This window comes from Pleurodeles waltl, chromosome 8 (genome assembly GCF_031143425.1).
Source record: "Pleurodeles waltl isolate 20211129_DDA chromosome 8, aPleWal1.hap1.20221129, whole genome shotgun sequence".
In the NCBI taxonomy this organism is placed as follows: Eukaryota; Metazoa; Chordata; class Amphibia; order Caudata; family Salamandridae; genus Pleurodeles; species Pleurodeles waltl.
The window spans coordinates 605,004,898-605,021,929 of NC_090447.1; the positions used below are offsets into that span (position 1 = coordinate 605,004,898).

Below are 17,032 nucleotides of genomic sequence, written 5' to 3' on the forward strand. Positions count from 1 at the left end.
TTGTCATAGTATTATTTCTTTATTTTGTTATAACGTTGACACTGTCTGGACAAAGGTTTCACCTCATCAGAACTAGTTTAACACCGAAATAAACATGAAAAAAGGGCCACAGTCAACTTTTCCAAAACGGCCGTCCGCCGCGTGTCTATACGTGTCAACAAATGTTTGTTATTGTTTGATCCATTAGAGCTAAACATTTTTTTTTTTTAATCTGCCAATTATGCTGCCAGTTGTGTGGCAAATGCTTCAAATATATTTATGCAGAAAACGCTGTAGTTGCAGAATTCCAGTGGCCCTGATAATAATCATTTGGAAAAGTCAGACTTCAAAGTCAAACCAGAATAGAATATATTTCCTAAAGCTGAAGACTTCTCTCAAAAGCCCTCCTTTAATGAAGTCTAAGGTTAATTTTATTTTGGCGTCAGTAGATCATTGTGCAATATTCCCACTGTGAAATAGCTATTGCATTAAATTACTGAGTTATCCATGCTTTTAGTAAGGGGTGGAAAAGAGCTTCCCCAAATCTGATGTGTTGTAATAGGCAGCAAACTTCGCCCTTTACAAAGGGCTTTGTCTTGCAGTGGGTGTGGCTGTGGGCATTTAAGTTTATCAGCCATTAATGTTCTGTTAACAGTATTTGTTGGCGTGCTCCAGTTTTTCCTCATTCATTCCATAACTGCTTATTGACGGACTACTTCCCAAAGACCATAATCTGGATCCAACTGATCTTTAAGTTTGCCATAATATAGTACTATAATATTCAGTGAGTGCTGGAGAATAGTATTTGTGACTTAAAATGACAGTGTCACTGTCATAAACGGCAGGTGGCCACCTGTCTGGAGATGTAATGAGCTGTAAATTAGAGAAGTAGTTGAATAGCTGTGTTCTATGGGGTAAGTCATAAACTATTTTGTCATCCTCATACCTCAGCCTGTAGGTACTTCCACTGAGTTATAACATAGATTTTGAATCCATAAGAAGAACTGAAGATATCCCCTTTTATTACGTTTTATTAATTGCACAATTTGTTCAGTAGAAAAAAATACGATTTCACGATCTAGAAAACAGCAGTTTAAAGGCAGTTTCTCTTATTTCTTGTTTTGTCAACCCAGAAGACTCCCAAGATGTGTGGCGAGCTGAACAAACCTTTTGCAACCCACTTTGAGATCTAGTGACAAGCCCCTTTTCCCAGGACCAATCAAGTATTTGAAGATGCAGTACTTTTGAAACCATCTTACTTGAGGCACTGAGCTTTTCAATAAAACTATCATTTCCAATAGAGACTTGATCACTCTTATTTACATGTTTATTAAGACCAGTCTTCCTACACACTGGTCATGGTTCTACTCTTAAAAGTAGCAGAGGTTTAAGCAGGTTGCACAACAAATGGGCTGTCTTTTCACCACTGTACAGCAAATGCCATCCAGATCAGTAAAATAACCATCCTCGGGATTTGCAGGTACCTTCTCATAAAAAGGAATTGCTCTAGAGTCCTAATCAGAAAAGCAGCTAATGCTGTTGTCATATTCTATGTCAGGACCGGAGACGAGGATTATGCTCAACTTTCTTCCTTTTTATTACTTCCAGCAGACTTCATCTTTAACAAACTACCTTTCCAAAAATGCCACAGGAAAGGACTATGAACAAAGTTCAGCCAATCACAGACAATTCAGTCCCTTATAAGCAGGCATCCCCTGGTCCACTTCTCTTCCCTTCCTGCTTCCAGCAAGACATGTGTTTTGTCCTTATTTGCATGCTGTTTATTATTTAATCTCCTTAATCTTTACCTTCAGGGTTTCAGATAACCACCGCCGGAGCGCGAATCAGTGCTCCATTCGCGGCCGTTTTTTAATGAGTATCGGGCTGCAAGAGTGCAGTGAGGGGAGTGCCCTCTAGGGGGCGTCGAATTGACAGATGTGCATCATACATCTGTTACTCTGCGGGGGATGCGCGCAAAAATGTCAGACGATACTGATGAGCTTGCTTCCTCACGGAGCCTGTGCCTCCCCCGAACCACTTTGGAAGCTTTCTCTTGCCCTCCGGGGTTGGTAATATTGTTCCTCCTGACAAGAGGCTGAGGCCTTTTATTGGTTTCTTTATGCATTTCAGTATTTTGGTGAGTTTTGGACAGATATCGCTTTAACGCTCTGTTATGCCACTTGGGGGCTAGGCCTAGGGGGTATACATTTGTGCCCTTATAATCATGGGGAGTTTGCAGCCCCGGGGTATTGACCCAAATTTCGTGCTTCCAGCGGGGTTAAACCTTTAATGGTTTATCCCGATGCCACATACTGCCCTTGGGGGCTACTAAACCTTATTTGACTGCCATTTTGTTCTTGTGCTGCTAGCGCGTCCAGCACTATGCATACTCCCTTGGGGTTTTAAACACCTAAAGCACTGCCTAGCCTTCCCAGGCCTGACAGAGCTACTACGCAATATCTGGGCTACAACCCACTACCATGCGGGCCCTATGGAGGGCGACTACTTTGAGGAGGAGACCATTTTGATCCTTCCCACGATTGGTGGCATCTACCATTGAACCGCTTGATAGACGCCCGATGCATTTGGCATGCGACTGTCCAGTCCCCCTGAACCTCTCTCTGGACCAGCCCCACTCTGAGGATGCCCTCACGAGGCCTGACCAACCTGCGCAGTGCCGTCCCTAGTGTAAAATTGATTCAGGGATGGGTGTCAGTGCCTCGAACAGACTGAAAAAAGGCTTTTCTTGTGCGCCTACCCCCCTTCCTCCCAACCTGGGAATATGGCAGACTCCTTATGCGCTGCAGAAGACTTGCCATCTCCCTCTCTCTTAGCTGATGGGGATGGTGATAATTCCCATTGAGATTTCAATGTTGAGGCAGGTCCCTGCAGCCATTGGCGAAAATCACCGGTTTCTACCCCATCCGGGCCCCCTGAGGCCCAGGGGTTATAAGACCCCTCTGATATGCTGGATTCTGATGACCTGATCTATCGCGGTTTGCAGAATGGTTTCCCTCTGCAAGAGTGGGCAAGTATGTGGCAAGCCACCTTAAGAAGCCTCTGGAAAAGGAAGTGCGGGCAAAACTCAAGGGAGCGTCCACATTCCTCTCAGACATGTTAGGTTGCCGTTTCTCCTGAAATAGACACTTGAATGCCCACGTTCCTCCAAAAGTATGTTCGTGACCCGAAAGGGGGTATCCACAGGTCCTGAAAGTCCTGCAAGGACAAAACTTATTGGACCCCTTGGTTTTCACAATTTCCCCCAAAGATAGATATCTGGGTGGGCGCAAAGTGCTCTTATATTCCTGGGTACAACTAATTGCACTTTATCTATGGAGAGACTCTGCTCTCTTCTGATCAAAGTGGTCCTCAAACTAAGGGACTTAGCTTCAACGGAGGCCGGAGCAGTGGCGTAAGGAGGGCTTTTCAGGTAACCCTTTGTTAAAGAGCTGGGCACATTTGTTGCCACTTGTACATTGTTGGACAAGGCACAGGCTTCCATCAAAAATATTTTGCATCCAAAAATGTTTGTCGGGCAGATCGTAGCAAAGGACGCTCTACTGGCTTCTACTACATCCATGGCCCTCCTAATCCTAAGGGTCAAGGCTACCGCAAACTCCAGGAGCAAGTCTGCTCTGGGGAATTCTTCCCCACCAGAAGAGGGCAAAGAGGACTCAATGACAGGGGCTCTTCCAGAGGGGCAGTTCCCTTGAACCCAGTCCGGTGAGTGTTTGTTTTCCTTCCCGAAAAAAGGTGGGAGGTTGCTTTGCTTTGTTTCTGCACAACTGGGAGGCAGTTACCTCAGACACATAGTTGTTGCAAACAGTCAAAGGTTTCCAAATAGAGCTCTATGGGTCCCCTGTTCAACACTCGCATCCACGCCAGCTGGTCTTTTCAGAGGAGTAGACAGCCCTGATCAATCAAGAGGTGGCAGATCTGCTCCACAAAGACACAATCATCCCTGCGCAGCTCCACCTTTGAGGTTTTCTCAGGAATATATTGATAGTGGAGACCCGTGATCAATCTGAGGGAATACTGCAGGTGGTTGGTATACCGCCAGTAGAAGAGGGAAGGTATCCTTCTATTGTGAAACTGAGTGCACCAAGAAAATTGGATGGTATGCCTCAGACTCAAAGATGCATACTTATTGCTTCCTATTGTCCCTCCTCACTGCAGGTTCTTACAGTTCCGATGGCACTGCCAAGTGTAAGAGTTCAATGTTCTACCTTTCGACCTCTTCTCTGCCTCTTGGTGCTTCACCAAGGTGTTGAAGCCGATGATGAAATCCCTCAGGGTTAAGGGTTATCGCCTGATAATTTACCTCAACGGTCTCCTTCTGCCTGCTCCGGCTGTAGGATAAGCTCCAGCAAGTGAAATGTCGTCAACATCAAGAAGTCCTTGCAGACTCCGTCCGAACAGACAACCTTTTGTGGGTTTTGTCATCAACTCGTTGGAAAAGACTGCATCTGTTTTCTAGGAAAGTGGTGAAATTCGGAGTGAATTGAAAAAAACTCTGTCCAGACCCACTACTTTGCTGCACCAAGTAGCTCACGTAGTGGTCTTCCTCCATTCAGGCAATACAGGGAGTGCAGAATTATTAGGCAAGTTGTATTTTTGAGGATTAATTTTATTATTGAACTACAACCATGTTCTCAATGAACCCAAAAAACTCATTAATATCAAAGCTGAATATTTTTGGAAGTAGTTTTTAGTTTGTTTTTAGTTTTAGCTATGTTAGGGGGATATCTGTGTGTGCAGGTGACTATTACTGTGCATAATTATTAGGCAACTTAAAAAAAAACAAATATATACCCATTTCAATTATTTATTATTACCAGTGAAACCAATATAACATCTCAACATTCACAAATATACATTTCTGACATTCAAAAACAAAACAAAAACAAATCAGTGACCAATATAGCCACCTTTCTTTGCAAGGACACTCAAAAGCCTGCCATCCATGGATTCTGTCAGTTTTTTGATCTGTTCACCATCAACATTGCGTGCAGCAGCAACCACAGCCTCCCAGACACTGTTCAGAGAGGTGTACTGTTTTCCCTCCTTGTAAATCTCACATTTGATGATGGACCACAGGTTCTCAATGGGGTTCAGATCAGGTGAACAAGGAGGCCATGTCATTAGATCTCCTACTTTTATACCCTTTCTTGCCAGCCACGCTGTGGAGTACTGGACGCGTGTGATGGAGCATTGTCCTGCATGAAAATCATGTTTTTCTTGAAGGATGCAGACTTCTTCCTGTACCACTGCTTGAAGAAGGTGTCTTCCAGGAACTGGCAGTAGGACTGGGAGTTGAGCTTGACCCCATCCTCAACCCGAAAAGGCCCCACAAGCTCATCTTTGATGATACCAGCCCAAACCAGTACTCCACCTCCACCTTGCTGGCGTCTGAGTCGGACTGGAGCTCTCTGCCCTTTACCAATCCAGCCACGGGCCCATCCATCTGGCCCATCAAGACTCACTCTCATTTCATCAGTCCACAAAACCTTTGAAAAATCAGTCTTGAGATATTTCTTGGCCCAGTCTTGACGTTTCAGCTTGTGTGTCTTGTTCAGTGGTGGTCGTCTTAAAGCCTTTCTTACCTTGGCCATGTCTCTGAGTATTGCACACCTTGTGCTTTTGGGCACTCCAGTGATGTTGCAGCTCTGAAATATGGCCAAACTGGTGGCAAGTGGCATCGTGGCAGCTGCACGCTTGACTTTTCTCAGTTCATGGGCAGTTATCACACTCTTCTTGCGACCCTGTTGACTATTTTGAATGAAACGCTTGATTGTTCGATGATCACGCTTCAGAAGCTTTGCAATTTTAAGAGTGCTGCATCCCTCTGCAAGATATCTCACTATTTTTGACTTTTCTGAGCCTGTCAAGTCCTTCTTTTGACCCATTTTGCCAAAGGAAAGGAAGTTGCCTAATATTTATGCACACCTGATATAGGGTGTTGATGTCATTAGACCACACCCCTTCTCATTACAGAGATGCACATCACCTAATATGCTTAATTGGTAGTAGGCTTTCGAGCCTATACAGCTTGGAGTAAGACAACATGCATAAAGAGGATGATGTGGTCAAAATACTCATTTGCCTAATAATTCTGCACTCCCTGTATTCCCAGACGCATTACATTACAGGGCCCTCATGGGGCTCAAGGCCTTCCACCTGCTCAGAGGCCTTCAGTATTCGGAACAAATCCCTCTAACAGATGAAGTCAAGAGAGAGAGAAGAGGTTGGGGTTGGCTCACATGGAGGCATGGAACGATCAGACCATGTTTGGTTCAGACCTGGATTTAGTTATTGAGTTCGATGCCAGCAAATCAGGGAAGGGGGCACGCTGCAGGGACTACTTCTCAGGAGCAAAATGATCCGCAGAAGAACAGTCACTTCACATCAATTGTCTCGATGGCAGGCTCTTCTGCTGTCCAGTGCTGGACCAAGGAAAAGGTGAGTTGCTGTGTCCTCCTCAAAATGCACAACTGTCAGGGTATTTAATTCATTTGGGGTGGGGGGGCTCCAGATTGAAAGTCTAGGAGGATCTGCCCAAAGAATTTTGGACATACTGCCTGACCAACAATGTATTGGTCACGGTCGAGTATTTTCTGAGAGTCTCCAATGAGGTAGCGGATTGGTGCTCTAGGGAGTGCTCCGACATGATTCTGTGGCAGTTGGACTCTCATACACTCAGGCAACCGAACAATTGGTGGGGTCCCTTCTTGGGAGACCTTTTTGCCTCCCGTCTGGACCATCATATGGCCATATACTTCAGTTGGAAGCCAGACCCACAGGCAACAGCAACAGATGTCTTCCTGCAGGACTAGTCGGGAGTGGGGTTACTCGTTTTCCCCCTTACGCCATGATTATGAGGTTGTCCACACGTGAGAAGACAACAGGCGTGCGTGGTTCTGATCATGCCACTTTGGAGGTCTCAATTCTGGTTTAAAGTTCTTCTGGAACTTAATGAAATTTTCAAATCCTCCTACCCCACGCTCTAGATATTCCTTGGAATCCCCATAAACCCTCCAGGGACGAATGCCCCTAATGCCATGGAGGATTACAGGGAGAGTTGGAGTGTTCTGGGACTTTCACAGGAGGCTGAAAGAATGTTGGCCAATGCATGGGCAAACAGGACCACAAAACTATACAAGTCTGCATGGTCAAAATCGGTTTGTTGGTGCATTCAACACTGTGAAGATCCCATTGGGTGTGAACTTGTCCCAATAATATATATTTGTTTTTTCTTCATTGACATCGCAAGGTCTGGCTTATCAGATGGTACATTCTTAAATGTTAGATCTATGCAGGTCACCTGCCAGTGTGGGGATTCTCCAGTGGGGGTAACATCCATTAGTATGTAAGCTTATGAGAGGAATTCACCTGGCTTTACCCCCGGAACCCAGGTACTCCAGCCTGTGGGACATCAATACAGTTCTGCAGCTCTTCCTGTCATAGGAGCGGAAGGAGTATCTGTCTTTAAATGAATTATCAGTGAAACTTGCAATGCTGCTTTGTCTGGTCTCTTGCTGAAGAGTTTTGGACGTTAGGGCACTGGATATCAGAGGTCGGGTCTTTACTCAACATGGTGTCATGTTCCACATTTTATAGAGGACCAAGTCTAATTCTAAGATGGTATCCCAGGCCTCAAAATCAACTTGTCCACTTGTTATGGCAAGTCATATTTTATCAGGTCAAGCTATTTTTAGGACGTGCTCGCCCCTTCTGGTGAGTTGACCCAAGGGCAGGTGTTCTTCTCAGTCAGAAAGTTAAGGAGCAATAAAGACGCCTTTAAATCTTTTTCTTATCTTGTCACATTTGCTCTCTGTTAAGAAACAGAGGTCAAAAGTCAGTTTGTCTACTTACAATTATTTTTCCTTCTGACTGCCCAGTTCCAGGATTTTGTAAACTGAACTGCCTTACCTGCTTCACAAAGTGTGTGAAAAGAAAGTCTGTAGGGTATCGGGTGTGTTTTTTTTTTTTTTTTTTTTTTTTTCCTACAAACACACATTTAAATAAGTAAGTCAACTGTACAAGCATTTCAAAATATATTTCAGTAGTTGTGAAAGCTTATTTTCTCTACATCTGTGTGATGAAAACATTTTCTAATAGGATGAAACCAAATCAGAACACTTTGTGATATGCAATGATAAATATAATTTCTGAAACCCAATATTCACAGATTATTGTTAACTCTATATATTTTTATCAGTAAGGCTGCAATTTAGTGAAAAGGTTTTTTGGACATTACTTGAACATTTACTGTCTGTAAATGACAGTGCACTACCACATCATGCCTTGGTAATCTATTTATTAAACGTGAGTGTTTAAACATTTAATGAGAAACACTCCTGCCTTGATGACAATGCTGTTAGTATATTAAGAGGCAAGTCATTGATCATGTGTACCCTACATGTGGGCTACATTTTTAGTATACATGGAGCAAAAGTTTAGTCTGTTTAACCAACGAAAAGACTTTTGTTTGTAAAGCAAAAATGACAAGCTCACATATTTGTAGGTGCACACATGTGACAATGAAGTAAAAGGCGACTCTGTAAACTAAAGTACTTGCCTAGGATTACACAGTTTGAGACCCATTTACAGGTCAAGTACATTACAATTAGGTTGAGTAGATAATTCAAGTTACTCGACCTTCAGGTCTAGTAAAATTTCTATGATTTTTCTGGACCTGTGTTCTACCCGGCTTTTGATCGATCTCTTAAACTGTGTGTAGTGATATGTCTGAGGTATACGAGAATATAACCGAAGAAGTCCGTTCCCCAGGTGAAAGGCAGTTGTTTATGTCTCTCAAGAAACCTTCCAAGGCAGACTCTTCTCCCATCATTGCTCTCTGGGTCATGCAAAAAGCAGGCATTAATGTGTTGCAGTATGGTGCTCACTCTGTGAGAGGGGTGATGCCTCTAAAGCCTTTTCTCTAGGGGAAAGACTAGAGGATATCATTATCATTAATGCTGCTGATGGGTTTTCGGACCCCATGTTTAAATGGTTTTATTTTGAACCAGTGCTGGAAATGGCATCTTTGGTGGCGGACAAGCTTTGAACAAGCATAAGCTTCGTTTCGTTCCTGACATAGAATGAAATATTTCCTAACATTCAATTCTGTTAAGGACATGGGAGCGAGGATTATTCCCTCCCAGGTTTCTATAAAATTCCCAGCCCCACATTGTTGAAAGGACAAGATTTTTTGTTCATGTTAAGCTTTCGGGCCTTCATAGGGTAAAAGTATATATCTTTTTTTTCAATGTAGATCTTTGATGGATTTGGTCATTGTTGATTATGTTCAAATGAAGACTGTGGTATATATTCTAATAAAAAATGTTTATTTCTAAGTATGCGAATACAGTGATGTATATTTTTGCTTCTAGTTACAACAAGACTGTGAATCTATCCAATCGGACATTTTAATAACATCCTGTGTGTTTCTTCCCAGGTTTACATTCAGCCAAGGGCAAACAAAGAATTTTTTTTTATTTCTTCTGTCGCACTTAAGAAAGAGGAAGTGGAACATGGGATTCCTGCTTGTAAGGGACTTAACTGTCTGTGATTGGGTAAACTTTATTTGTAGACCTCTCCCATGGCATTTTGGGAAATGTAGCTTGTTAATGTTGAAGTCTGCTGGAAGTAATAAAAAGGAAGAATTTTACGCATAATCCTCATCTCAGTGTCCTTAATAGAACTGAAACTTTCCGTTGCGAAAGCTAGGAAATTCTTCATTTTAGCTTTAACTTTTAAGTGAAGGAACTGGGGTCTTGTGTCTCTAGGAATTATTCTTTTTTGTGGGAATGAGTTAACTTACATAATTTGGACCTTATGACATGTGTTTGCCTCCTTTCTTGTATTTCTTTGTTGCTCTTTCTCAGTCCATTACCTTTGGGTTCTTATTTTCTCATTGATGCTGCTACTTTGCCTTGAAAAACATATAGTTTAATTTTTACTCTTAAATGTTCCTCTTTTTTTTAAAACTTTCTAGATTGGTTCTTTTTGGTTTCCTTACTATTTAGATCTGACTTGACAGCACAACTGGAAATGTTGTGATTCCCTTGGTAAAGAGCTTTTAAAAGCTGTACTGAGAGGGATTTGGGTCACCCCACAATTTAGTTTTCCTCTCTACAAGCTTTGATTGTATAAGGAGATCTTCTTGTATTGCAATGCTTGCTTTGTTGGAAAGATTATGCTCGATACAGTAGACTTGATTTGTATATGGTGGCGATATATAACAGTTTGTAATCCACCACCTTTTTCAAAATAACTCTTCCACCCAACATTGAGGGAAACTCATTTTCGGTAACCTTTCCTATATTTCTGTCTTTAAACCCCCCTCTAGAAAGTATTTATATTGATACCCAAGGAGGAGTCTAAAGTTTGCTTTCATTGCCTTCCCCCCCATAGTCAATTATCAATGGAAATAGATTGAATTTGATTTAGTTCACCCTGAGCCTGTCAGTAAGACAGAACTTTCCAATTATTTGATGTTTTGCTGGATTTGATGTGGCTGAATGTGCAACGGAGCAGTATGTCTTCTGGTATAATGCAGTAACGGTTACCCTAATCTTCTTTCCCAGTGCTGCAGTCCTCATGTCGGCTGACACAAGAAAAAGGAGTTTGACTTGCCTGGGACATAATTTGGTGGACTTTTCTCTCACCTCTGAAAAGTGGCAAGGGTTTCATGGCCACCAGCATGTGCAAATGCAACAGGACAGATCTACTAGAACGTAATCTGTGATCTCAGGCATATGTCTGTACCCTTGTGGCTCAGGACTTGGGTCAGCCACTACCAACTGAGGGAAATCAAAATCATTTTCTTCATTGAGAAAATCTATAGTGACTTCCTTGCACCTGTAGTTAAATACAAAATCTGGATGTGACAGTCTAATGGCCTGTGTGGTGCCCATATACAGCTCAATAGTGTACTGATCTTGTATGCATCAGAGTGGGAACCCCCAGGAATAATATTTTGGGAATTGCTATGTCCACAGTTTTCCTGTTACATTTTTGTATTGATTGCGATCTAAATGAACAAATGTTTTTGTTTTTTAATCAGCTTTGTGAGGCATTATAATTAGTTAATTTCAGTGCTTAGGATGACAACACTTTAATGCAAGTAAAAGATGCTAACACTCACAATAAAATGCCACTCCAATACAACTGCTCTCTTAGATGCTCTGTTTGACTATGGTCTTCAGTGTTAGCAGTAGTTCTTTATCTGCCATATCTTCCTCAAGACTCATGGCCACCTCTTTTCAGGCTTGAAAATGTACATTGTCAGTGGCCTACCCATGTGCATTCTACATTACCAATTGTAAAGATGCTCATTGTAGTTGCTCAGTGCATTGATTCATTCAGTATCAATAGAGATGCTGGCACAGGAAAATAAACTGCAGTATTTGATGTTTACTCTTCCCTGCTTGTCGACAAACCTGCAGTCTTTTCCAGACTTGCCTCTTTACATATGCTGTCTAAATGTCTGATAACTCTGTTTGATGGCCAGTGTGGCTGCAGATACACATGTTTTGCATACTTCTGCCATCTAGTGTTGGGTCTGGTGTTGTGCAAGTTGTTTTACTTCGAAGAAGTCTTCTGAGTCACAAGGTTGAGTGACTCCTTTCGGTGATATTGCGCATGGGCATCGACTTCATTGTTAGATTGTTTTCTCTCCACAGTTGGGTTCTGACATCTGTGCCTCTGCTCCGTGCTTTGACTCCGTTCTGTATGATTCTTTGGTTCTTTACTGTCCTCAACGCTGTTGTATTTGATTGTGGTTTTCCACTTCTGTGCTTCTCATGAAAATCGTCAATTCGGGCTTCTACGACCGACTGCCGCTAGGGACACCGCCTGTTCGGGCCTACCTTTCCGCATGTTACCAGTTCCATCGAGAATGCATTTCTGCATACTCTTTAGATCCTGCCTGTGTTTTTGCATGAAATATCCGCACACTGATTAACACCTGGTGTGCAATCTGTGATTTCACCTGGACACAAAGATTGTCCACGATGCTTGCAAGTTGTAATGATCAAAGAAGACCCTTCAGGACCACAGGGCTTGTCTGCTCGAAATGTGGCGGAAGGCCTCGGATGACACTCCCAACCTGTTCGGTGAGGAACATGCAGAAGCCAACCACTGAGGAAGAGGAGACCTACTCCATCAAAAATAGCTCTGGCATCCAGTTGAATTTGGAAATGCAGGAAATGCCATCCCTCTAGTGCATGAGTATTGTGACCCCTGCTCCAACAACCAAGCCCTCCTTGGACCGAGAGCATGTTTCGGCATCAACCCATCAACCTGAACCTCAGTGCTGACCCGGCAGTCAACTCCATCTCCCTCAGCGCTGACAAAGCCTTACCCTTCCAAGCTAAAGCTTTCGGTACTGAAACCTTCAGAGCCGAAAGGCTCAAGACCATCTTTGGCTTCTACATCCCCTATAGAGCCAATTCTTGAAAAATTTAGCATTCACCAGAGAAGGATGCAAATTCACGTGAGGGCTGTCCGTATCATTGCTACTCAATCCTCTCCTCCACCTTTAAAGAAGATGACTTTTGTGGAGGCACTGGACCTTCCCCTTCCTCCCAGGAAGAAGAGTTGATACAAAGCCACTAGCCCTGCCTAGGTCACAGCACAGCAGTTTTTCATAATGTCCAACTGCACAAAGAATCCATAGAACAGGATTTTCTTTTCTATACTGTATCCTCTACACACGGGGACCCTCGTTATCGACAAAGGACACCTTTTTGGCCTGCAGGTAGATTCTACTTTAGACAAAATGAAGAAGGACTTGGACACTGCCAAAGCAATGGGAATGTTACAAACGTCCACTCCCAGGGGCTCCTTTCGTCGCCCAAGCTACAGGGATACTTACAAGTCTAGCCCCACAAAGTCGTCCATCTCTCAACAAAAACAGCCCCAGCCTCTTAAACTAATAGTTATTATTACAGAGGCTCCTTCAAGGGAAATAACAACAAAGGAAGTGTCAAGGGTGCACCTGTACGTGGAGCATTCCCCACTGCAAACCAGTGACTACCCAATTGCCTAACCCCTCATCCCCCAACCACACTCCACCTGTCGAGGCAAACTAGTTTCTTCACCCAATCTGGAATACCATCACCACAGACAAATGGGTGCTAGCCATTATCCAAAATGGCTATTGTCTGGCACTCATTACCACACCACCTAACATACACAACTTATTCCCCTACTTAGATTATTCGCCAGTACACATCAGCAGTGTCAAAAACACACTCCGATGACCATAGATCTACTTCACAGTCTGGGGTTTGCTATCAACATCTAAGACTCGCGTTCATCCTGTACAGAGTCAACCTTACTTGGGAGCAATCCTAAACTCACAGTTGAGGTAGGTCTATCCCAATCCAGCTCGGATTCAGAACTTTCTGACAACCTTACCCCAGTTCTAAATAAACCAGTCTCTTACAGTGAGGACGATATTGCGTCTACTAGAAATTATGGCATCCTGCATTGTCATAGTTCCCCATACAAGCTTACACATGAATCCCCTAGCTCATCAGTGGCCTCAGCTACAGGTTCAATTAGAGGATCTACTGTTGATAGACCGCCATACTCACCATTCTCTACAGTGGTGCAAACCAGCAACGTGGTAAAAGGGTGGCCTTTTCTAGACTCTGTTCCCCCCACATCATTCTCCCCATGGACCCAACACAGATGGGTTGGGGTGCTCACCTACAAGACCTAACAGTAAAAGGTCTTTGGGATGCCAGACTTCTTTCTCTATACATCAACTACCTAGGGTTTCAGACGGTCTACCTAGCACCGACAGCTTTCCTTCCTCACCAGTCTCACACTGTTGTCCTAGTCCAGACGGACAACAGCCATGTATTGCTACGAAAAACAAGGGAAACACGGTCTTTACAACTATCATATCTGTCTCAGACCATATGGAAGAGGGCTCTGCACCACAAAATTCACCTGTTGGCAGAATACCTTTCAGGAACAGGAGACGACTTTGCAGACTTGCTCAGCAGGATGCATCAGAAAGTCCATGAAGGGGAACTCCACCCACAAGTCCACCTATCATATATCCAAAAGTGGAGGTTCCCGCCGATCGACCATTTCGCTACAGCAGAAAATGTCAAATGCCCAAACTTCACCTCCAGTTACCCACACCCACTATCCAAGTGCAACACACTATCGATGAGTTGGTCAGGGATATTTGCCTATGCTTTTCCACCTCTCCCACTTGATCCCTTCCTGGGTTGGAAGCTCAGGCAAATGTCTCTTACAGTGATCCTGGTAACTCCCACATGGACGCGTCAACCTTGGTTCACAAACCATTTAGACCCCTCTGTAGTTGGACATTAGAAGCTCCCCCAACAGGCCAGATCCTCTCACTTAAAATCAAGGTCAAATCAGGCACCCAGACCCAAAAACCATCAAACAGCAATTTGGGTCCTGAGGTAATAGTTTGGCTACCTCGACTTCCCACCAGAATGTATATATATTCTCAAGAAAGCAAACAGACCCACCACTAGAGCCTGTTATGCAGCAAAATGGAAGCCCTTTATTTGTGATTGTCAATTCAAACAATTGATCCTCTGAAAGCCATGGTGCAAGATATTTTCTGCTACTTGCTTCACTTACAAAAGGCAAATTTAGTGTACACTTCCATACGTTTACACCTCGCTGCAATGGCTGACTATCTCCAAAATGGACAGCATCTCTCACTTTTCAAAATTCTAGTTATCAAAGCTTCACGGAAGGACTCAAACAAGTTATTCCACCATGGGTTCCTCCAGCACCCTCCTGAAACCTTAACATTGTTTTCACAGGACTTATGGCCTCCCTATTTGAGGCCCCACACTCATGCCCCCTTCAATTTCTTTTGTGGAAAGTGGCATTCTTAGTTGCTGTTCTCTCAGTCAGGCTTGTTAGAGAACTCCAGGCTTTAACCTTAAAAGAACCTTTTTTTTAAATCCATAGAAACAAAGTGGTTCTTCTCGCCAACCCTAAATTCCTACCTAAAGTAGTCTCAATTTCATCTCAACCAATCAATTGAGTTGCCAGTTTATTTTTCCTCAACCAGGTTCAGTTGCTGAAAGAGCCCTTCATACACTAGATGTCAAAAGAACACTCAAGTTCTCCATAAATAGAAGAAAAACTTTATAAAATCTAAACAACTCTTTTGTTGCCTTTTCACCACCTCATAAAGGTAACACTATATGCTATCCGATGGATAGTCAAATGTATTCAGACTTGCTACCCTAAGGCCAAAAGACCATTACTTGTTTCTCCCAGAGCACATTCCACTCGCAAAAAAAAGGAGCAACCCTGCCCTTTTTTGGAAACATTCCCATAGCTGACATTTGAAAGGCAGCTACATGGCCCACATCACACACCTTCACCAAACACTATTGTATAAATGTTTTTGGCACACTAACAAGCCAGTGTACGACAGGCAGTGTTACATACCCTTTTGTTGCTTTACAGTCTCTGCAGAGCACGTGCATCTACAGCCACACACACACCCTAGAATGCAATGTGTTACTTACCCAGTAAGCATCTGTTCATAGCATGTACTGCTGTAGATCCACATGTGGATCCCTGTGGCAGTTGCTATTATATTATTATATATTTACATTTAACATGGTCTTCTAGTTACTTAAACATACTTTACACTCCTTTCTCACCTGCCTGCGGGAAAACATACTAATAGTGGAGTCGATGCCCAAGCGCAGCATGATTTGAGAGGAGGAATCACTTGACCTGGTGACTCAAGACTTCTTCGAAGAAAAACAATTTGCACAGCTTTGGACCCAACACTAGATGGCAGGAATATGCAGAGCATGTGAATCTACAACACTACATGCCACGAACAGTTGCTAGGGTAAGTAACTTATTCCTTACAGACTCAGTCAGCAACTTTTACTGTATCCTTGCATCAAAATGTTACAACTCATTGTTCAGAGACAAACCCCCCCAGATTACACAAGGTCGCCACAATTAATGTTTGGTATGCCAAACTGGTCTTGCCTTCTTCAAAGGCTTTGTTGATGCCCTGGTGCAGCGATCTTCAGGTTTCTTTGCTTCTCATATTTTAAATGACCGATTTATGTGTTAATAAATGTATTTTCTTAAAGTAAAGGTTTTACTGGACATTTAAGTTTTGTTATCTATTGTTAAACAAAGACTGAGTTGATAAGCCCCTTTACCTCCTGGAGTAAGCCTTCACTGCGCACCCTTACGACCTTGAGAGCCACATGCTTATAGGAAGTCTTTTGGCTAGTCAATTTGGACCGTTCAAAGAGTATGGGCCCACCTTAGTAGTAATCCCTCTCCTATGGTTTTGTGTTTTTTTGTAGGTCGTTATCACCAGCTTACAGGAGTCCAGATCGCTTTAGAGAGAGACAGTTTCATGGCCACCACAGAGGTGAGTTTAGAGGATTTAGAAGAGGCCCAAGAAGACCTGCGCATTATCGAGATGAATGGAAAAGCAATCAAAATGATGGAAGATTTCCACCGCATGACAATATTCCTCACAGACCTTATGAACGCCGATCAGCTTCACCTAACTTCAGGCGATCGCCTTCCTTTGACAGTGTGAACAGATATAAACCTTATCGAAACTTTTCACCTCCAAGAGGACTAGGTAATAGAAGATACCCCTTTACTCCTCACCCACCTCCTCCTCCCCCTCCCAGATACCCAGAACAAGCACCATACAAAGACAATGAATGGGATTTTCATGAACAGAGACCACCAGGTCGATATATGGACCATAAGATACGACCGTTTCGAGGTGAACGCGGTGGGAGACCTTTTCGTGGAACATTTTCAGGTTCCCATCAACGTGCTGGTAGATGGAATGAAAATGACAACTTTAGGCATCAGAGGATGCCAGCAGATGATTTTTCTCAATTTCAACGAAGAAGTCCTGAAGGATTTGGATCAAGGAACTCTTTCCATAAGAGGTATTGAAATATAGCATTTGGCTTAGTTTGCTGAAAAGTTTGTCTCTGATAATAGATTGCTATAGTATTTTATTTAAATGGGGTACAGT

General features: G+C 43.1%; 1 protein-coding gene across 5 annotated transcripts in view; it reads left to right on the top strand.

The window, feature by feature from the left end:
• Positions 1-17,032, top strand: part of BCLAF3 (BCLAF1 and THRAP3 family member 3) — a 443,788-nt gene that overhangs the window by 54,902 nt on the left and 371,854 nt on the right. For all 5 annotated transcript variants that reach the window (XM_069204687.1, XM_069204689.1, XM_069204690.1 and 2 more), the window contains exon 3: positions 16,335-16,943. In XM_069204687.1, the coding sequence (XP_069060788.1) occupies positions 16,335-16,943 (609 nt within the window). The remainder of the gene's footprint in view (positions 1-16,334; positions 16,944-17,032) is intronic.